General features: G+C 46.6%; 2 protein-coding genes across 2 annotated transcripts in view; both read right to left on the bottom strand.

Moving 5' to 3' along the window:
* Positions 1 to 20,292, bottom strand: part of LOC120540997 (rab5 GDP/GTP exchange factor-like) — a 66,124-nt gene extending 45,832 nt beyond the window's left edge. The window contains exon 1 of the mRNA XM_039772222.1: positions 20,177 to 20,292. Within this exon, the coding sequence (XP_039628156.1) occupies positions 20,177 to 20,233 (57 nt within the window). The 5' untranslated portion in view covers positions 20,234 to 20,292. The remainder of the gene's footprint in view (positions 1 to 20,176) is intronic.
* Positions 20,293 to 20,405: 113 nt separating this feature from the next.
* Positions 20,406 to 22,314, bottom strand: aplnra (apelin receptor a). Its single transcript, XM_039772225.1, has one exon. It carries the CDS (start codon positions 22,261 to 22,263, stop codon positions 21,199 to 21,201), a length of 1,065 nt encoding a protein of 354 aa, XP_039628159.1. The 5' UTR covers positions 22,264 to 22,314; the 3' UTR covers positions 20,406 to 21,198.
* Between the last annotated feature and the right edge of the window lie 536 nt (positions 22,315 to 22,850).

The raw sequence follows: 22,850 nt of genomic DNA on the forward strand, positions 1-22,850 counted from the left end.
CTTTGTTGCCCTGGAGAAACGTGAACAATAAGTGTGACGAGTGACATCACACGCCACGACTGATTGTTGTGATGTGGCAGCAACAGGCATTGCAACCACAAGACAATGCAATGGCAGCACAATAGTATATTAATAGTCTTTAATGAGCTCAAAAAGAGCCCACTGTGACCGGATTCTTCTTGATTCGTCTGGCGCACTTTCCTAAAGTGACCCTGAGTTCTTCTGGGTGTCCGTTTTCAAACCCAAGGACTCCATTTCTGTCGTTTGTTTTCTTTTTAAACCCGGAGGCTTTAATCATTTTTTACGTCACCATTTCACGCCACTTTGTGTGGGCAATGTGCAACGCTACTGGGTGGATTTTGCCCTGTTTGCTTACCTAGATGTTTCCCACAATTCACCAGCGTGATGACGACGACTATTTAAGGTTCACCGTTTTAATTCCAACGTATCCAAGACTGGATTTAAAAAAAAAACTCGTAAACTCTTTGTCGACCGTTTCTAACCTTTGGGTTTGCCTTCTGGTTAACGAACTTTGCGCGTCTCTGACGACGTTCTCTCGTCTGCTCCTTTTCAAAATTCTTTCTGTCACGTTCAGGTAGTGCGGACCCCAAATTAAAAAAAACCTACAATAGGAACAGATTCCATGAATGCTGAAACCATTAAGAAGAAGATAACAAGGCAGAAATACACAGAATAATCTCACATTCCTGGTCACGATACCTGTGAAATTCTACTGCTCTGGGGCTCCGTTTGTGGCTTTGTACATCGGAGAACACGGACGTCATGTTTGTTTGTAGATTCAGAATGCTTTTCGTGAATTTAAAACTCTTACTGCGTTGCCATTACCGTTCATCTCTGCACGTAACCATTTTACTTATTGTTGTTGGAAATGAAGAAATCTGATCTGAACAGGGCCTTTCTGCCGTGAGCTCACCGACGGTTTCGGTTACTGATACGGATTTGGTAAAAGCTGCCCGGGCAGACAACACCAGCTCCTCACGAGACTCCACACGGATTGAGCAGGTACAGACCGACGGGTACGAGCCACACAAGTTGCCTGTTGGAGGAGGAGGAGGAGAAAAAGGAACATCTGGGTGGCACTCTGCTGTCCTAGTGAACCAGACCCGGACCCTGGCATTCCATAACCCTAAAAAAAAAATGAACAAAATGATAAAATAGGGCACAGAAATCCTAACAAGTAGCAGTGTGCACAATGCATGCCAGCCAGGGCCAACCCTGACCGTGGCTCAAATGGCAGTCGGCAAGCGACATACGTGGGCTTCAGGGCACATAATGCAGTAGTGACAACACGACCAGTGGACCGATGGGTGGACCAGTGATTACCGAGTACCCCCTGCTGACGGCCAGCGTCGGCATCACATGGTGTCATGTGTGACATCTCTGAGCCCGGTATGTCATGTTGCGCCCAACACTTCTTGGTGGGGTGGTCTTCACTTTGATCCTTATTGTTTCTCACTCATTTGTTTAGCTGTTGTGTTTCCAGGTGCCCGGGACGGCTTTGCCATTCTAAAAATAAGCAAATAAACAAAAGTCTTCTGTGAAGCTGCCCTCTCTCTTTCAGTGGTCCTGTCATTATGGCCCCCCCACCACCACCACCACCACCACTCCCTGAGTTGCAGCTGCCCCCTAGTCAGCAGGTATAAGCTCCCAGACACTCCCAGGGGGCTCCGCTCCTTAACTTGCAGCTGGGCTGAGTGAACAAGCCCACCCCCTCGCCTGCCGTCGGGAGCCAGCCACCCTCTCGTCTACTGACAGCGTCATCTGAGCCCCCGTCCAGACTGTCTCTGCTTGCTAAGCTGCTTACCCGGCGGTCTCCTACCAGCCTTGCTCAGTTTTGGGGGGGTTGAATGCCTGACCTCAAATTGTGGATCTTTTTCGGGACAAACACCACAGGACGGCGAGGCAGCCAATGGCGTAAAAGTGCATGTGATGTGACGGAGCAGACGGAAGCAAAATTTTAGCTGTGTGAATAAGTAAGTGCACCCCCATTGGGAACTGTTAGCTTTCTCAACACACTTGGTCAGGCTCACGGGAGATCTTCACGCAGACAGAGCCAAACAGATGAAGGTGGTCTGCTGGAACAAATGACCCCTTCACTCTCATGATCTAAATGAACAAAAATGCAGATATGACCTGTGGGAAAAAGTGAGTCCACCCCGCCATTCAGAATCAGGTGTTCCAGATGAGGAGCCAATGAGAACCTTCCTTAGGGGGTCTGCAGGTGGACCTGACTCTCCCAAAGAACTGCAGATATGGAGTGGCAGCTGTTCTCTTTGCTACTGACGTGTGTGGGGGGGTCATCATGCCAAGATCCAAAGAGGACCCCCCCAGAAAGAAGGATGTGGATGCCTAGGAGTCTGGCAAAGGGGTTTCACAAGATGGGCACATGATTTGAAATAAGCCACACCACCATAGGGAGAGTCGTCGCCAAGTTATTGATTTGTCCAGGACTGGCTGGACCAGAAAAGTCAGCCTGAGAGATGATGGTTTGAAAACTAAAAGAAGTCAACAAGGACCCCAAAATCAGTTCTGAAGGTAACTCTTGAAACAGCCAGCGTTGAAGATTACATGCCAGGTGTACCAGGAAAAAACCTTTGCTGTCCAACAAGAACATCAGAACAAGCCTGACTAATGGAGTCCTGCCGAGATGTTTGTCCTTCAAAGACGTTGTCAGCCATGTCAGCAGAGGAATTCTGAAGCTCCATTAGATGCACTTCAAATGGGTTCACCCTACTGAAGCTAAGCATGGTCCGGCCTGGTCAGTACTTGGATGGGAGACCCTCTAGGAAAAGCTGGGGTTGCTGCTGGAAGAGGTGTACGTGAGGCCAGCAGGGGGCGCTGACCCTGTGGTTTGTCTGTGGATCCCAACAAACTGATGCACCAATGGGGACACAGTGTTACAAAAATGGCTCCATTCTATAGAGGAGAGGTCCTGACTCTCTCTGGTCATTAAAGAGAACAGAAAGGGCTTTCAAGAAATTAGAAGTTTAAATAATAAGAAGAAATTGACCGCATTCAGGCCCCCTAATCATCCCCTGTTTCTTATTGGCTAACTCTCTCTCTCGATCCTTTCACCGCTAATAACTACTGCCACAAAATGGCTGCCATCACATTGTCCAGGTGGATGCTGCACATGGGTGGTGGTTGAAGTTGCTCCCCACTCACTATGTAAAGCGAAAAAAAAATGTTATATAAATGTAACATCTTCTTCTTCTTCTTCTTGGTCACCTGCCTAACCAAGGCCAGTCTTCCCCGGTTCCTTCTTCTAAGAGTCCTGGTTTCAAAAGTCTTCTTCCATGTCCCCCTTCTTGAGACCACTCACAGCTTTAGAAATGGTTGGATCCCCTCACCTTGAACATTGCTCTAACCCTGCTATTGAACATCCAGACCTTCTGGAACAACGTGCTCTAGTCAGATGAATCAAAGATAAAGAGTTGCAACAGTGGCTGGCAGCCTTTCAGGAGGAGAACCTCCAACTGGATGGTCAAGCCTGATGGTGGAAATGCTCTGCTTTGGGGTTGCTTTGACCCTTCATCCCTGAGTCAATTACGAATTCTGCATCATCTCAAAGTGTGCTTGAGGAGAACATGAGGACATCTGAACCCAAAGTTGAAGCAGACCTGGAAATGGACCTTTTCCCATGAGGCACACTGGCGAATCCACCAAGGAACGGCTCAAAAAGAAGACCATGGTGGACTATGGACTAGCCCTGATATGAATCCCACTGAAGCAGGTAGGACATGCAAGAAAGTCCACCAAGAAATCTGTTATGGACGAGTGGTCCAAAATGTCACCAGGTTGATCTCACAGACTGGTGGGTCTACAGGAAGTCATTTCTGCTAAAGGGGTTAGTGTTGGATCACTGCTAAAATGCTGATGTTGGCATGGATACCAGCTTTTGGAACTCAGTACCAGAACCAAAATGGATCAGAAACAAATAATGGAGAACTCCAAGACTCCCCCGGTCTTACTTCAGCCTCCCTGGTGCACTGCTTTCCCTCTTGTGGGGGGGGGTGTAGGGTGCCTCTGAAGTTCTGATTGTGTCGCAGCAATGGCAAGGGTGTCCCCTGTGAAGTTCCGATATCCGATTACAAAATAGACGTGTTGAGGGATGGATGGGGGGGGGTTCAGATCAAAATGTACTTCCAGTACCAAAAATCCCAAAATGCAGGTTCCGTATCGTTTTTAAAATTTGGATTACAATACTGGTGTACTGTGTGACACCAAAAGGGGGGCAACACCAGCTTCAAAGACCAACAGTGGGCTTCTTCTTCCCCAGTGGACCATTCCAATCTTTCGATATTTTTGTTAAATAGCTGATGCAAAAGGTACATTTTCCTTGTGTTTTGTTTCTGATGGGTCACCTTTACCCGTAGGTACTGTTGGCATGAAGATCTATAGATGGACGGCTCCAGTAGGTTCAAAAAGTCAGCAATTTACTTCTTCATGAGACAGTACATGGCAGGAAGGTTGGGGGTGTCAAGGACTTGAGGATTTTTGAAAGACTCGCCTGATTCCAACCTGCACGTCAACTGGCAACGCACTGTGACACATCAAGAAAACAGAAGGCACGAGGTCACGCTGCCATGTCTGAGAACGCAGACTGGCCACTTGTCCATCGTAACTGAAGGACAGTGACTATCTCACACACACGGCAGAGTGTTTAGGGGGGGAAAAAAAAACCACTGGGGTGATCTGAACCCGGCCATGTTTAGGCCGAACTCTCACCTCGTAAAAACTGGGAGCCAATCAGCAGCTCCGCTACCTCGATGGAAGCGACGGCCGTCAAGCAACAGGGAGGCAAGAGAGTCCAGCTGCAGGCAAGACAGTGTGAAGCCTCAGGCCAATTCAACGACCTTAGACATGCAGAGGCCCCTGTCTCTCTCAGACTCCGCCCACTTTCCATTAGCCACTCTCCATGTTTAGTCTGCATTGCACGCCCGTCGTATCGATTTCAATTCCTTTCAGTTCCATGTAAAGTCGGTAGTTTAGAGGCCTGTGTATTCAACTATTTACTAAACTTCTCAACTATCAAGGTCTCTCGGTTCTGTGTCCGAAGCAAAACCAAAGAATGGATGTCAGTCGGTCAGTCAGAGTCCAACCCACTATAAGTCGCTCCAGAAATTTCTTTCTTCCTATCGCCATACGACTTTTTAATAAGAAATATCAGAGAAAAGGATTATGGCTTGATACGTGTCCTGTGACCATCCATCCATCCATTATCCAACCCGCTATATCCTAACTACAGGGTCACGGGGGTCTGCTAGAGCCAATCCCAGCCAACACAGGGCGCAAGGCAGGAAACAAACCCCGGGCAGAATGCCAGCCCACCGCAGGACACACAGACACACATACACCAAGCACACACTAGGGACAATTTAGGATCGCCAATGCACCTGACCTGCATGTCTTTGGACTGTGGGAGGAAACCCACGCAGACATGGAGAGAACATGGAAACTCCACACAGGGAGGACCCAGGAAGTGAACCCTTAAGGGTCTTTTGTTATTGGCTTTTAATTTATTTATATATATATAGTGGCGGACGGCTGGGACACCTCCACGCTGGGAAGACCAGGGGAGCAAGCATGGCCAGAGCGTTACCTCTCCCGGGGCACTAAGTGGCAGCGCCCCGGGTTGCAGCGGTGCCACTTGTACTCCCGCAGGGCTTCATGGGAGTTGGAGTTTGTTGTAGCCCTGTTGGGATCCGTGGGCGCCACCAGGGGGTGCTGCAGCAGGAGCTGCTGATCCCTGGATAGCAGTTCTTCCTCCGCACCCGGAAATGGGTCGACAAGCACCTGCAGCACTTCCGGGGGTCTTATAAAAGAAGCCAGACTCAGGAGGAAGGAGACAAAGCTTGCCAAGGAGGAAAAGAAAGAGAAGGAGAAGGAAAAGAACGGGTGTGTCGTGTGCTGTGCTTACTTGGAGTGTGAGAGAGAAAAAGAAATAAAAAAAATCACGTGTGCTTTCGCAAGTGTGCCTCCTGCGTCTGTCTGTGTCGGGTGGGCTGGTTGGGACACCCCCTGCTGGTGTCACAATAGAGTTATTTTTTCATAAGACAAAGTAACTTATTTTGTGTGAAAAACTTAAATGAATCATTTTCTAGGTAAAGCAACACTGAATCCAGTTACTAAATTCTTTTAATTGTACAGTTAGTTATACAAGAGGTCGTGTTTTCTGAGGGTCCGGGCCTCATAGTGTTTAAAGTGCTCGGAGGTCTAAAACTGTCCTGACTGCAGACAATTAAGAGAGGCAGACGCTCAGCGCTGTTAGGTTTAGGGACCTCCAGAAATGTTTGACTAGACCTCCAAAAACCTGAAATTCACAGCATTACAAGTCCTGGCCTTAAAACTCTAAGAGGCAGCCCGGTGCTTTAGTAGACATCACTTAAATATCACGCTGGGGTTGGCTGAGTGACTCCTGCTGTTAAGCTGACATAATAAAAGAGGAGATGCCGGTACCGCGTGACGCCAATGAGAGCCGCCAACAGGACGTTTACCGCCTAATTTAGGCACATGGCACGGGCAAAGTGCTGCTGTGAAAAGCTCTGCCTTCTCTGTCCTAGGCTTTGGGGTCCTGCTTTATACAGCGGGGGGCAAACGATGTGGATGGAGTGGGAATGCCAACCTGGGTGGATGGAACTCACTGGATCAGCTGGGCGGGCCACCACGGATGGACGGGCATGGAACCCTCAGAGAGACTACAGCAGGGGGCACTAAAGGTCTCACTTTGGGGGCCCACTGATCAGATCCTAAGCCCCCCTCCCCATGTTTTTCAGACATCTAGACATCCTCCCACATCCCAAACATGGGGAAGGTCAGGCCAGGAGTTGACTCCAAATTGACCCCCCATGAAGGAGAACTGTGTGAGTAGGTGTGACCGACATGACCCGACGCTGTTGGGATGCACTCCAGCTCCTCGTGGGGTCCGAGATACTGAATCAGTTTGGTAAGAGGCATTAGAAATGCACGGTTTGGTCTTCTTGCCAAAGTGGCGTACACTCTGGATGTTTTGAAGACCACATCTGTGATGCCCACTTGAACTTCTTCATCGCGGAATTCAGTTTTTATTTGTTTATATTTTTATTAAGGTGCTCAGTTTGAAAACAACTACACAGAATAAGACACGATTGACTAAAACCTTCCGATGGGTTACATCATTCACCATCATGACACAGCAGGGAAAACCCAAAGGTCTAAAAGGTGGGCCGGAGGTTTGAAATTGAATCCAACATCAAAAAATCATCAGGAAGGAACAACAGCAACACGATACAAAATAAAAAGGGAAAGTGGGAGATCTCGGCCCACCCATTCAAGCTTTCAACTGGAAACGTTCTTCTCAGGTGGGATTGATCAGCTCTCATTACAGTCGTATGCATTGCTTTTTTTTTTGGTGTTTTTATTCCCTTCCTGTGGCGTACGAGGGAACAAAATCAATTGGGGGGCCGTATAAGCAGGAGATGAGCTGCAGGATGAGCCCACATCACCTCCATGCAGGTGCTAACAGCGTCAAGGGGCTTCTTCCTTTCCAAGGTGGTCAAAGCAATAAAATGAACACCTGTGGCCCGCGCAAAGGAGGGGCTGACTACACTGCTGAGTGTCCGCCGAGCCCTACAGAGACCCTCTATTTCAGTAGCAATTTAGCCCATTGTCTCCATTTTTGTTCTGCAACAGTGACACGCAGCCTTGTGGACGACACAAGCAACAAAGCAACGAGCGAGGGGGGCTCAAGACGGGGGGGGCGGCCACACTGGGCTGAAAAGAATCAGATAGAGAGACAGACATGAAAGGCACTATATAATACATAGATAGATAGATATAGATAGATAGATAAACATGAAAGGCACTATAAAATAGATAGATAAACAGATATGTAAGGCACATACAAGACCCAGAAACACTTGGTGGAAGCACTTCTCGCCCATTAGGAAGCCCCCCAGTGTAGTGGTAGTGTTCCCCTGCAGCTCACCCTGGAGGCACCCAAGCTCCCCAGTAGAGCTGCCCATCAGGACTACATCTCCCAATATACCCTGCATGTGCACAAATAGGATTTCTCCCAGAGGGATGCTGCCACCTTGTGTATAGGAGGAACACATGGCGCCAGAACGCCATCTCCCTCTCCTTCTGTTATGGCCTTCTGAATGGGAGTGGTACCAGCATAGCTGGGCCCATTATGACATTCACAGTAGCTTGACCCATTTGTGCTAAAGGCACTATATGACAGACAGACAGATATGACAGAGTGCCATGTGCCTCTCTACAGTAACATGAACGCCATCGCTACACAAGTACATCACACACACAAATTACGTGAAGCACATTTTTATGGCCACTGTCCCTCCAATGTGCAGCAATGACATACTTTTGTCCTTTTTTAGTTTTTAACAGCTGGAGTGGAGCAGGGACAAAGGGACTCCCACAGGGTCACACTGTTAGACCTCCCTGGAAGGCTGGTCAGCCTCGCTGTGTGGGCCGAGCCCCCTGAACTTCGTGTTGAGCCTTCATTCCTTCGAGGTGGCTTTACCAAACACTGGAGCGTTTTCACTTTTGATGTGTCCCGTATGGGTAAGACCACCTTCTCAGAGCACCGAAGAGAGGTGCCACTTAAACAAACAAATCAAGCGAAACTGGAACAAACACCAACATGGGGGTCTTATCAAGATAGCGCTCGGCAGGACACATGCACTGAACTGAATGGCAAGCGAGAGGTGAAGAGACGCCCGCCTCATTGAATTTCGTGCGTTTTGTTTTTTTTTTTGTGGTTTGTCTCGTGTGTAGGATGTGGAAAATGTCAAAAGAGAAATGCATGACTCGAGTTAAATACGGGGGATTCAGAAAGGATTCAGAGCCCTGCACTCTTTTGGTACACTTTACTGTGTTGTTCATTATAACTCAATAACGGGGCCATTTTTGCCCGTCAGTCTCCAATCGATATCCCATAATGACAAAGTGAACACGTGTGACCAGAAAGGCTTGCCGATTGAATGAAATGCAAACACTGAAACTGCTCCTTCACAGAAGGATTCAGACCCTTCATTCAGTAGAAGCCCCCTTGGCAGCTAATCCAGCTTTGAGTCGTCTGGGCTAACACTCTACAAGCTTTGCACTCCTGGATTTGGGCAGTCGATCCCATTCATCCTGGCTGATCCTCTCAAGCTCTGCTTGACTGGATGTGAACGGCCATCTTCAGGCCTCTCCACACACCTTCTATGGGGTTTAAGTCTGGGCCACTAAAGCGCAGCAAGCCCCCCAGACTGTATGCTTTGGGCCATTGAGCCATTGCCCAGTCTGAGATCTCAGCTTTTCTTCAAGGATCTCTCTGTATTTGGTTGTACTCCTCCTCCCCTCAACTGTGCCCAATGCTGCCACCACCGTGCTGGTATTAAGCAGGTGGTGAGCAGCAGGGCCGGATTAAGGTGGGTGTTATTGATGCCGCAGCATTAGGCCCATTCCTGAAATAAGCCCAGATGAGAATTTTCCGGAAGCTGAACAGTTTTCCTTTGCTATATTAACATCAAAATAATTCTTAGAATGAAATTTGGAGTCTGACTTTCAGACGCCCAGACACAGCGTTACTTGTTATACAGTTACTATTGTTCTTTGCGCTGTGACGTAACTATAACGTCGTTGTGTTTATTGTTAACTGAAGATTTCAAGTTAATGCTATCAATTTTACGTTAAACAGTTTACTTAGTAATTCAGCTGCGTTTTTTGCAATATCTTGGGGATTCTTGCCACTTTATTACTGTTCGGTAAGTGCCACGTAGTCAATGTTTCACCTTGAAAGTTAGTTGTACAGTAAAAACTGACGGCTATTTAAATGGTTATCTGTAAAGGTGAAAGTAAAAGGCGGCCTGCAGGCCTGGCATGGACGTTTAGAATTTTTAAAATCCTCGACAGGATTCTGGTCGATTATGAAATTTAAATCGTGGACAAGTTGTTACCCTCAAGAGCCTGAACTGAGTCACTTTGACCCAATGTCTCTGCCAATTCATTTTTTCTTACTCTGTTTCGTAAGAGAATTGTGACATTGTGTGTATTTCATTGTTAGGTTTTCTGCATTAAGTGCACTTTTCAGACAATTGCTGTTGAATGTTGATGTTCCGTAGTTTGATGTTCATCTCGAGTTGTTACGATACGACGTCGTTATTATTCTTCATGTTCAATAAAGGCTGGCTGGTTGGGTCACAAGCAATTAAGGCTCGTCGGTCAGTCTGAGTGCGCAGGTACGGTGAGGGTCGAATGCACCAATGGCGAGAAAAAATAAGGCCTTTATTGTACTGCAGCATCAGGCCCAATTTCGTCCTAATCCAGCCCTGGTGGGCAGTGCTTGGTTTTTCAACCAGACATGGTGTTCGGACTTCTGACCAAAGAGTTCAAATTCATCCCATCAGACCAGAGAATCTTTTTCCTCAGCTGCTCTATCGTAAGCGCCCTTCAGGACCCCAAGCGTTTTATGATCCGTCACGGTCTTCATTTTAACGGGGTGTGGAGAGTAGAACGCACAGATGGTGACGTAGTTCCAATCGCAACGTAAAGCTTTTAAAGATCGGTGCCCGTCAGGCGTTCTTTTCTGATTATCTCGGAAACCGAATCAGAAACCGCATCCCCCTACAGAGTTCCTAATGAGCGCTCGACCGTAAAACACGCATCCCCATCAAGGAGCCTGCATTAGTAACTGTAAATAGGAAACCAACCGCTGCACATCAAAGCATCTTTAAACGCTGCTCGTGTTACAAAAGTCGGCTCTTGAGGGGAAGCAAAACTGTAGCGTGTGCACCAACCCTGACACCATTGTGCCCTGGGTGGTCTGACCTTCGCCTAAAAGGCCCCAAAGTAGCCATTGAACTTGAAAATGGTTGTTAGTGGTGAAGTGTGAAGCACGTTGAGGCGTTAACATCAGAAGTTAAACGTGCAGGCCCTTTCCTGGGATGGGAGGACAGTATGGAAGGAGCCATGACACGGCTGGGATGGGATTGAAGCCAGATCCCACACAAAGGGAGAAACGGATGAGTAAGGTGGGGTTGGGAGTTGATGCATTCAGGGCAATTCCTCCCTCAGTACCGCAGATGGCATTGCTCCGCTGGCGTGGACCCAGTAAGGACTCCCGCAGGCATGAATGGGAGTCGTAGGTCTAAGGGACAACCCCGAGGGGGTCCTTGGGTAAAGAGAGAGGGACTCCCTGCTTCAGGGGGTTTCTATCTGACCCGGAAGTGCTTCTGCCGGGCTGTGCCCCAATACCGGAAATACTAAAATACTGTACTCCTGGGGTCTGACATAAGAGAGAGCCGTCCAGCATCATCCAAAGGGTCAGAGTCTGGATGTGGAAGGAAGAAAACGAGGAGTCTTTATCGCACGATTGTGGGACTGGCCTGTAAAAAAGGTATTCTGTGAAAATAAAAACCTTTAGTTAACACCTGGGACTGTTTAGTGTGGTGCATCTGGGGGGGTTTTGGGGACCAGTCGCTCCCCATCATTTAAAATATATACTGTATATAAATAACCGGTGGCAACCTTTCCCGGCTGGGATGCCATCCTAATGGATTCATCTCCCCTGGAGCGCTAGACAGCAGCGGTGCCTCGGATTCCAGCAGGGCTTTGTGGGAGTTGCAGTGCGGCACACAGATCTGTCGGGTCGTGCGGGTGCACCAGGGGGTGCTGCAGAGACTGCAAAGCCGTACTTTGTCTGCATCTGGACCACGCTAATGAGTGTGATGGACGGCCGGCGTTTCAGTCTGGCGGGGATGTCCCTCAAAAGAAATAAGGAGGAAGAGCAGGCTTTTCAGGGCACTGCATCCCCAGGGATGCTAGGTGGCAGCTCCCCTGGACGGCAATGGTTTCCTGGATTCCCTCAAAGCATCCTGGGACGTGGAGTCCCTTTCCTCAGCCCTGTTGGGTGCCGTGGGTGCTGACAGGGGCAGCTCACAAAGAACCTGGGGACTCCTACTACTGTATTACGACAACCCGGAAGTACTTTGGAGTCATGAGGACGGAAGCCCGCAGTACTTCTGGGCTACATAAGGAAGGGTGATGTGGCATTGACCCGGAAGAAGAGATGGAGTACTTCCGGGTCATGGACTATTTAAAGGACGGATCAAGACCCAGCAGAAAGAGCCAGAGTTGGGAGGTTGGGTGACTAAGCTGCTGGGAGTGGAGGATTGATTATTGTGTTTATTGTGATTATTGAATTGTGGACTGTGGGGTGGTTTGTACACTTTATTTAAGAAAAATATTAAAGAAATTATTCTTGGTGCTTTTAAACATGTGTCATGGACATCTGTCTGGTGGGTATAACGGGGCAACAGAGACCCTAGCGTCCACATGGGCTACATAAGTATTCCTCAAAATATATACAAAAGAAACGAGCTGCCACTGCTCTCTGCAGAGACAGAGAGAAGAAGAAAAAGTAGTGTGGTGGGCTTTATCATTGGTGCTTATTGCACTGTGCTGGCTAGTGAGAAACGAAAAGGGAAGAGTTTCCCACAACTGTATAAAAGTCTGTGTGAGTGTGAGGTGCCCCCTGCAGTCCACTGTTTATATACATAGTGTATTAACACATGATATATACTGTATCTGTGAGGCAGCTAAAGGGCCTGAATGAGAGCAAGTCCACGCCAGACCAGGGGGTGGCACAGTGTGCTAACTCTTTCTGTCACTTCTCTTTAGACCTGTTATGGGAAATTCCACCCACCTGGCCCTGATGACGTCACTTCCAGCCCCAACGACACCACCTCCGGTTCCAGCCCTTCTGATGACGTCACGTCCTCCCCTCTCCTTTAAAGCCGTCATCTTTTTAGAAGCATGTCGGTTCTGTTCTGGACTCCAATCTGTGCACTTCAACGTTAAAATTCATTCAGCCAAGAAATAACACACAGGTGGCTGCCCCAAACCTTTCTGTGGCTTTTTGTCAAAGTTTGTGACCATATGTAGAGCACGTTTTCTGGGAAGGTTCCAGAAGTGAGGCTAGAGCTCTGGATGGACAGGGACAGGCCGTAAGCGGTGGTTCCCACTCTCGTTCCCCTCGGTGGAAATGATTACTTCACAGTTGTCCCCTCTTAATAATAATAAAAATGCTACATTTTATTTATACAAGGCGCCTTTCTAAGCAGTCGAGGACACCAAACAAACAATAAATAAAAAAGCACATTATAAATAAAACTTAAAACATCAGATAATACAGAAAATATACAAATTAAAACCAAAGAAAGCCGCTGTAATCATGGAGAGAAAAAGGCCATATTAAACAGATTTTAAGTTTACATTTGAAAGTTGAGAATGACTTGATATCTCTAAGCTCAGGAATGCCTTGAAACGCACGTGCTATGAGTTAAAAATATGGAGAAAGGTGTCAGGAGACGTTCTGGATGGCCGGCTGAACGGGGAGGAATGGCCGACACATCAACTGGCAGGGCACACCAGGTGCACAAGGAGGGGACGGGGATGTAGGGGGTCCGCATGTAGTGCAGCAAGAGGCCGGAAAGGAAATGGGAGGAGCTACGTGCTGAATACATCACAACTGGGGTAGAAAGCAAGAGACGCCATGTAGGTGATGGCGTAGTAGGCAAGAAGCCAATGGAGAGATTACAGAAAGGTGGCAAGAGGATATAAATGGGCGTCTGAAACGGGAGCTGGAAGACGTGGAGTGGAAAAACAAAACCTACGTTAGGGCGTGGGGAGAACGGACATCTCAGGTCAAGGATACGGGAGACTGTGGGGTGATGGGGCAGAGTGTAAAAATATAACATGTCTGTGACAGAGTGGCGTGAGCATCAGTGACACCAAGGATGAGCCTGATAGGGAAACGGATCCAAAAAAAAAAAAAAAAAGGAAAGTGAGCGACGTGAAAGCAGGAACATGAAAAAAACAGGAAGAGCCATCCGAGTGTAGATATTTCGCAGCCCACCCGCCGTCTGTTTATCACACCTGTGCCCTCCAAAAGGGAAGACGCACTTCAAATGTGCAATCTGTATAGAAGAGTCAGCTCAGTGGAATAAATGAAGAGGAAAAACGAATATTCAAGCATAGGGGGTTTACTAAACAATTATTTATGATTAGATTCCCTGCTTGACCATACAGCTGGTCATTAATTATTGCTGCCCCCGACAAATGGCAATGCCCGTCTCCCTTGGCACTGCCCGCCGAGGCTTACAGCTCCTCATGACCCCGGCGTGAGCACATTAAGGAAATGGGTGGATTCCTTGGATCCTTTTTTACAATTCCGTCAACATGGACCCCCTTTAATGTAGCGATACCATCGGGGAGCAGCCTTGTGGTCTGCAAATTACAAAATAAGCATTTTAGGTATAACTTTAAGCGGCATTTAATAAGTCAATGAAAACAAATGATAAAATCAGAGCTGTGTACATTCCCTAAAGTGTCCCTAGTTGCGGTTCTGAGGGTTTTCAAAAAGATTTTCAGAATGCAAACTACGGGGACACGAGCACGAAACGCTCTGCAGTCCAAGTGTCTTTGTTTAAAATCCATCCATTATCCAACCCGCTATATCTTAACTACAAGATCACGGGGGTCTGCTGAAGCCAATCCCAGGCAAACAGGGTGCAAGGCAGGAAACGAGCCCTGGGCAGGGTACCAGCCCACCACAGGGGGTGCACACACACACACTAGGGCCAATTTAGAATCACCAATGCACCTAACCTGCATGTCTTTGGACTGTGGGAGGAAACCCACGCAGACACGGGGAGAACATGCAGACTCCACGCAGGGAGGACCCGGGAAGTAAACCTGCAGGTCTCCTAACTGCAAGGCAGCAGCGCTACCCACTGCGCCACCGTGCTGCCCCTTTAAAATGTTTTAGTAAAATTACAAAAAAAAAAAATACACACAAACAAAATGACAAAACAACTCGTCTATGATTCTCCTATTTAAGGCTTAGTTACACACCTTTAATTTTCGATTTATTATCATATACGATAGGACAGGCGTTTGCGGTCAGCGCTTGCTTGTTGCTAACAGACCCTCAAATCGACTCAACGCTTCAACTCTCTGACTGCCGGTTTATCAATCCGAGTTCATCCTGTGGTCACACCAGAAAGGTGTCTGAGTAGGAAGAACCTTCCATTAATACACGGCATAGGCTCATGGGGGACAAAAGAGAAGCTGCCGTTATATCGACGTGAATCTGTGACGTGTGCATCCTGCGCAAATGAAGCAAATGCTTGTGTGAATTTACCAAAAACTTGAACTCTCCATGAAAGTCCGTCCTCCATATCTCAGTCATTTCCTGAACCCACTCTATCCAGTAAAAAGCGGGCAGGAATTTCCTGAGATTTATTGGATTGTTACGCCGCATTCGGAAAGCATTCCAGATCCACATTTTATGTTGTTTTAACAAATTTCTTGAGGTCTGAGTGCTGCTTGATGAGGGGAACAAATGAACTCAAATGTTGTTAGCACAAGGCTGCAGTACAGCAAAATGTGAGAAACGTGACGGGACTGAAGACTTTCTGTCTGGTGCTGCACACGGGGGTTGATCTTCATATTCACTTAGCCAGCCCTTCAATCTGACCAGCCTGACGCAGACAATAGCACCCAGAGTGTGCCAGTCAGGGTACCTGGTGCTGCCCGGGCTGAGGGCACCAACTCCAAGAGCGGCGTTTGGAGTGGCAAGTGGGGTGACCGTCCCAGACCCCGCGCCAAAGGGGGCCCTGCTTTTGAGGTCTGTTCAGGTTTGTCAAGTTATATTCTCCAGTTATATTTTGATAAAGTCCGCGTGTTAGCTTGCAAAAATGTATCTGAATACTGTAAGGAGAAAATCTGGTGTATGTTAACATTATTTTTTATTAAATTTGCGTGCAAGTTTTTACAGTCCATACATACGGGCAACAGCATTTGATGTAACTGGCCCCGCACACCCCTAAGGCCACCCCGACCAACTCAATGTTATAGCAAATGAAAAATATAGAATAATTACACATTTAAAAAAATGTTTTCTCTCTGTCTTTTTACATATACAGTTAGGTCTATAAATATTTGGACAGAGACCACTTTTTTCTAATTTTTGTTCTGTACATTACCATAATGAATTTTAAATGAAACAACTCCGATGCAGTTGAAGTGCAGACTTTCAGCTTTAATTCAGTGGGTTAAACAAAACGATTACATCAAAATGTGAGGCAACTAAAGTATTTGTTTAACACAATCCCTTCATTTCAGGGGCTCAAAAGTAATTGGACAAATTAAATAACTGGAAATCAAGTGTTCATTTCTAATACTTGGTTGAAAGCCCTTTGCTGGCAATGCCAGCCTGAACTCTTGAGCTCATGGACATCACCAGATGCTGGGTTTCCTCCTTTTTAATGCTCTGCCAGGCCTTTACTTTCAGTTGCTGTTTGTTTCGGGCCTTTCTGTCCGAAGTTTAGTCTTCAACAAGTGAAATGCTCGCTCAGTTGGGTTAAGATCAGGTGACTGACTTGGCCATTCAAGAATTTTCCACTCCTTTGCTTTAATAAACTCCTGGGTTGCTTTGGCTGTATGTTTTGGGTCATTGTCCATCTGTATCATGAAACGCCCACCGCCCAATCAATTTGACGTCATTTAGCTGGATTTGAGCAGACAGTATGTCTCTGAACACCTCAGAATTCATTCGGCTGCTTCTGTCCTGTGTCACATCATCAATAAACACGAGTGTCCCAGTGCCACTGGCAGCCATGCACGCCCAAGCTATCACACTGCCCGACTCCACCGTGTTTTACAGACTTTGGATAATGAGCTGTTTCCACGCCTTCTCCATCCTTTTTTCTTGCCTTTATCATTCTGGTAGAGGTTGATCTTGGTTTCATCTGTCCAAAGAATGTTTTTCCAGAACTGTGCTGGCTTTTTTAGATGTTCTTTAGCAAAGTCCAATCTAGCCTTTCTATTCTTGAGGCTTATGAGTGGCTTGCACCTGGCAGTGCCCCCTCTGTATTTACTTTCATGCAGTGTTCTCTTTATGGTAGACTTGGATATCGATACGCCGACCAAGCCCTGGAGAGTGTTGTTCATTTGGTTGGCTGTTGTGAAGGGGTTTCTCTTCACCATGGAAATGATTCTGCGATCATCCACCACTGTTGTCTTCCGTGGACGTCCAGGTCTTTTTGTGTTGCTCAGTTCACCAGTGCTTGCTTGCTTTCTTTCTCAGGATGTACCAAACTGTAGATTTTGCCACTCGTAATATTGTAGCCATTTCTCTGATGTTTTTTTTCCTGTTTTCGCAGCTTAAGGATGGCTTCTTTCACCTGCATGGAGAGCTCCTTTGACCGCATGTTGTCTGTTCACAGCAAAATCTTCCACATGCAAGCACCACAACTCACATCAACTCCAGGCCTTTTATCTGCTGCATTGATAAGACAGAACGACGGACTTGAACACACCTGCCCATGAAATAGCCTTTGAGTCAATTGTTTAATTACTTTTGAGCCCCTGAAATGAAGGGATTGTGTTAAAAAAATACTTTAGTTGCCTCACATTTTGATGTAATTGTTTTGTTCAACGCACTGAATTAAAGCTGAAAGTCTGCACTTCAACTGCATCGGAGTTGTTTCATTTGAAATTTATAGTAGTGATGTACAGAACAAAAATTAGAAAAAAGTTGTCTGTCCAAATATTTATGGACCTAACTGTGTGTGTGTGTGTATATATATATATATATATATATATATATATATAGTGAGAGTTGTGAAGGATGGACAGGTAGCTTGTCTAGTTTTATGCCTGGTCAGTACATCATAATGAAAAAATAACAAGAGTGGAGATGCAGCCCAGCCAAAATGACTTACAGTTTTCATCCCAGAAGGTAAAGAAGGATAATGGATGGACTGGATAAACATGGATGCTGGATGAAGGCAGTTCATTCTTCCGCACAATAGGTAGCAGTACCCCCACAGGGTTGAATGGGAGTTGGGAGTGCACAAGAGCAGCCCTGTCGGGGTCCTTAGGGACTGCAAGAGGGCACTGCTGGGTAGGGGGAGGACTGTTTTGGCTTCTGTACAACCTGGAAGTGCTCCGGGTGACCACTGGTGTGACACTAGGTCCGGCTTAAAAGTAGCCTGCCACATCACCTCAGGGAGTCAAATGGGTGGGCCGCAGGTAAAACTCATTTAGAGGAAGAAAGGAAGGAGAGAAGAATGTATAAGTTGTGTGTATTCTTGTGCAGATTTGGCTGGTGCTCAATTGAAAAAGGTGCTTGTGGACAAAAAAAGTCCTGCGGTTTTGGAGTCAGCGGCGCCCCTTGTGGTTACTCTCTCTCTCTCTCTCTCTCTATATATATATATATTATAGATAGATATATATATATATATATATATATATATATATGGAAGTGAAGGTCTGTGATACAGTTTGCATATTAGTAGGTAGAAATCCACAAAGGGAGAAAACAAGTCACATATATTATAAAGCTTATCTTAAAACAGTTTATTATTATTAAGCTTATGACAACCTAGCAGTTGTCATCATCAGAGGAAAATGATTAGACATACAGGAATCAAAGGCAATCTATACAAATTTTGGGGGTTGGATTAAATAAACACACACATATGTATATACAAGCTGCAGTTGGTAAGTATTCAGTCCCTTCAGTGTCAATGTGATGTGGGTGTGTGCATATTATACATATATATATTCACACACACACACATTTGTATTTGTGTTCATGTTGGAGGATCAACTTTAAGGCTCATCAGTGCTATTACTGACATTATGTCCATATTTTTATATCAGTTTAATTGTATCTTGAAAATAAAAGGTATTAATTTCTATCACAAAATATGGGTGTGTCCAAACTTTCAACTGGTACTGTACATATTGTATATCTCCACTGGAATAAAAGGACTATGTCTTTGTAATCTTGTCCAATTGCTTTGTCTCCATCATTCCAACAGAGCATCACAAACATTCACAATGCTGTTATGAATCCCATTCCAAATGGCATACAATGGAGACATATGCATTGCATTTGTCATTCCAACAGATGGTGTATCATCAACATGTGTAGTAAAGCATTTCATTACTACAAATGTTGGTGAATTGCAATCTGTTGGAATAATAGGTGCAATGCATTTTATTACTAAGTACATTACAAAATACATTCCAACAGATGGTGCTCTGCAAACATTAATGCTGAGGTTTATGCTGATTACTTAGATTTCAACTCGTCTTAAACGGGTAGCACAGCCAGTATAAAATATGAAGTACCTGGCTAACAAGGCAGTGCTCAGGGTGGGGGCATCAACTAAATTTTATTATGATATGAAAGGCACTATATAATAGATAGATATGAGGGGCACTATATAATATAGATTGATAGATGGATATGAAAGGCACTATATAATAGATAGATAGATAGATAGATAGATATAAAAGGCACTATATAATAGATAGATAGATAGACAGATATGAAAGGCACTATATAATAGATAGACAGATAGATATGAAAGGCACTGTATAATAGATAGACAGAACACATGTTAAGCGCCGCTGCCTGGGGTGGGAGGCACTGACCACAGCTTATGGTCTTCCTTTGTACAAACGGGGAGTCCATACAAAGCCTGGCAGAGCAACACTCTTACAAATCCTGGTTCCATATATTGCCACTCTACTGGATTGTGCAGTTCATCTTATTTCCATTGCATAACAAAGCACCATTTCATTATCATTAGTTAGTCCTTTTGACTTACCTAAGGTTCCTAATATGTGGACAAAACAAAAACCTCCAAATATAGAAGGCCACAGCAGGCTACTAACAGATGAAGAAGACCCAGACTTCACCAGTGTGGCTGCATGTAGTGAGAGTCTTGTTAAAATCAGGACCCCACAGGGATTTGAGAAACTTCATGGCTGTTACCAATCTAAATAACAAAAAGTTTTTTCTGGAACCTTCATGTGGATGTGTCTTCTGCACACCAAGAATTGCTCCTCTACGGCACCTTCATTTTTAAGAGCTTGAGGTTTGCAGTTTGACAGACAAACACACGCTCAGCTTTACATTAAAAAGCCCATAAACGGTGTCCATTTGCAGAATAAACGTTACCTTATCCTGTAAATGAGTTTATCCTGTACTTTGGTTTTCTCAAATCTAACTTTGTAACGTCCCTCACCTTTTTGGGTTTTATTAGGAGAGCTCGTAAAGCCGACGGCTGCCCATCACTCACTTCACCCTTACCTGTTGGCTGTCAAAAGCGCTCAGCTGTTTCCATGAATTGTCTTTGATCCTTGTCATCCCCTTCCCTTAGTTGTCCCATTTGACTGTTTTATGGCACTGGTTTGGCATTCATCAAGCTGTGAGATTTATGAGTAAACCAAATGGGAAGAAGCCATTAGAAGTGGCAGAGAGACACCTGCAAAGGCAATTGAGATCAACTTTGAAATCAAGAGGAGGAAAAACACAAGTCTGAATTGTCTTAAGGGTTTATTGAATATTCACGTGAAAGTTCTTGTACTGTATGGTTTAAACACACACACACTTTTCATATACCCCCAACCTTCACGTGTTACACAGCCGTGTGATAAAACATCAGACATTCGTTGTGCACTACAAGCCAAAGGTGGCATAAAAAGTTTCTTTATCAAAGAGTGCCAAAGACATTCGACAGTCAATATTTAAACATTTAGATTTGTCAGTATACACACTTGCGACTAAAACTGGGTCACTTTTCATGTGAACGCCCCCCTACCTCAGTAAAGCAGTGACACAAGCCACATTGTCTCTAAACCCGGTTAACACCTTACGCGCCCACCTGTGCCAAACAGCAGTGCCCACGTTGAACCAAATGTGTCACCCCGTCTTCCCCCAACTTAAGTGTGTTTACAAATTAGTATTTTCTACAGTCTATTAAAAATCTTTCTTTTTAAACAAGTGCTAAAAGACAACACACAATGGCAAGGGAAGGGCATTGTTAGTTCTCCCGTGTCGATCCTCCAGAGAAACAAGAATTGCACATTTCGACAAATCGCCGACAGTGTGGACGGATTGATTTTTCCTGATGCCTTTTGTATTTAATCAATTCTTTGTAAAGTCTTAGTAATGGCAGGGGCAGCCGGCTGTCCCTCTTGAACACGTCCGTCCCCCGAAGAGCGTCTGTCGCTTCCGAAGCTGCCTTTGAACAGGCGCGCCAGCACTCGCCCCGCGCCCGCGCCTCCTCGACTCCACCCCGCTCACCTGACCGCGCAGTCCGCGTCCGCTCGCTACACCTTGGTCGCCAGCGACTGCACCTCGGACTTCTGCGTCTGCGCACTCATGGTGGACGAAAGAGAGCTGATCTGTCCGTGCACGGCCTTCTTCAGGTTCAGGAGACACAGGCACTGCGAGCGAAAGCGCAGGTCGAAGAAGGCGTACAGGAAAGGGTTGAGGCAGCTGTTGATGTACGCCAGGCAGGTGGCATAGGGGTGCGCCAGAAGGATGAAGCGTAAGAAGCTGCAGGACTCGGGCATCAGTTGAAGATACGAGAGGGCATCGACAGTCTTAAAAACGTGGAACGGGGTCCAACAGAAGGCAAAGACCACCACGAGAGTGGTGATGATCTTGAGCAGCCTGCGCTTCTTCTGGTCTTCTTTGCGCAGGTTCTGGAAATGTCGGGTGACGGTGCTGCCGATGAAGCAGTAAAAGCCCGTGGTGAGGAGGAAAGGCAGGAGGAAACCCAGCATGGAGGACGACAGGCTGAGGCCGGCAATCCACAAGCTCTCTTTTTGCTCATCTGTGGTCACCATGGTGAAGTCCAATCCACAAGTGGTCTTGTTGTTCTCACCCATCACGGTCGTCCTGAAGAGAAGAGTGGGCAGTGCCAGGGTCCCGGCTAGGATCCAAATGATGGCAAGGGAAGCCAGCATGGTGCCCCGCGAGCGCAGGCGGGTGCTGGACAGCGAATGGACGATGGCGAGATAGCGGTCAAAACTGAGGCAGGTCAGGCAGAAGACACTGGCATACATGTTGACCAGCACCAAGTAGCTGCTGATCTTGCACAAGGCGTTGCCAAAGGGCCAGTGATAGCCGAGAGCCGTGTAGACTGCCCACAGGGGCAAAGTGGCCACAAAGGCCAGGTCAGCCAGGGCCAGGTTACCGATATAAGTGTCCGCCGCCCTCCTCTTGGACTTCGACTTCCAGACGGTGAAAATGACCACGCCGTTACCAGAAAATCCCAGAATAAAAACCAGCATGTAGAGCACTGGGATGATGGTGTAGGACGGCTTCCATTCGGAGTAGTCGCAGTAGCTGCCGTTATCGTAATAATCGTCCAGGTACTCGGAGTCCATCTTGGAAGAAAACAGCCGTTCGAGCGAAAACTTGGTGGAGTTAAAAAGTGTCCGTCTGAGCGGAGTCGGAGTTTAAATAAACCAGCAGACCCCCCGCCCCTTTCCTATCGGCACACGGGGGTCCTAAAACAACACTCAGCCGGCCGCCCTCCTTTTCCTCCTCCTCCTCCCCCATCTCTCCAGCACGTCTGCCCGTTCGCACAGCTTCATGATCGTCCCGCCCCTGTAATCCCATTTTATAAATGAAACGCGAATTAGGAGGAGAAGAAAGGAAAAATAAAGCGAGCCAAATAGATAATCGGGCGAATTTAGGTGGGCAGGTTTTGAAGCACTCAGCAATTCTGTACAACATTGGGGGGATTTAGTCAGATCAGACACGCAGTGCGGCGTACTGGTTCAAGCTTTGGACTTCAAACCCAGCGATTGTGGGTTCAAATCCCACCACTGACAGTGTAGTGTGTCCCTGAGCAAGTCAGGCCTGTGCTCCAATTGGATAAAAAAAATACATGGAAGCGATGACATCTCAAGTCGCCTACGGATAAAGATGGCAGCCAAATAAACAGAGTGGCAGGCCGACTGACCCAGCG

The sequence above is a fragment of the Polypterus senegalus genome, chromosome 12 (genome assembly GCF_016835505.1).
Source record: "Polypterus senegalus isolate Bchr_013 chromosome 12, ASM1683550v1, whole genome shotgun sequence".
In the NCBI taxonomy this organism is placed as follows: Eukaryota; Metazoa; Chordata; class Cladistia; order Polypteriformes; family Polypteridae; genus Polypterus; species Polypterus senegalus.

Excerpts from the sequence above, each read along its gene's own strand:
- aplnra (XM_039772225.1), bottom strand. The coding sequence starts at position 22,263 with ATGGACTCCGAGTACCTGGACGATTATTACGATAACGGCAGCTACTGC.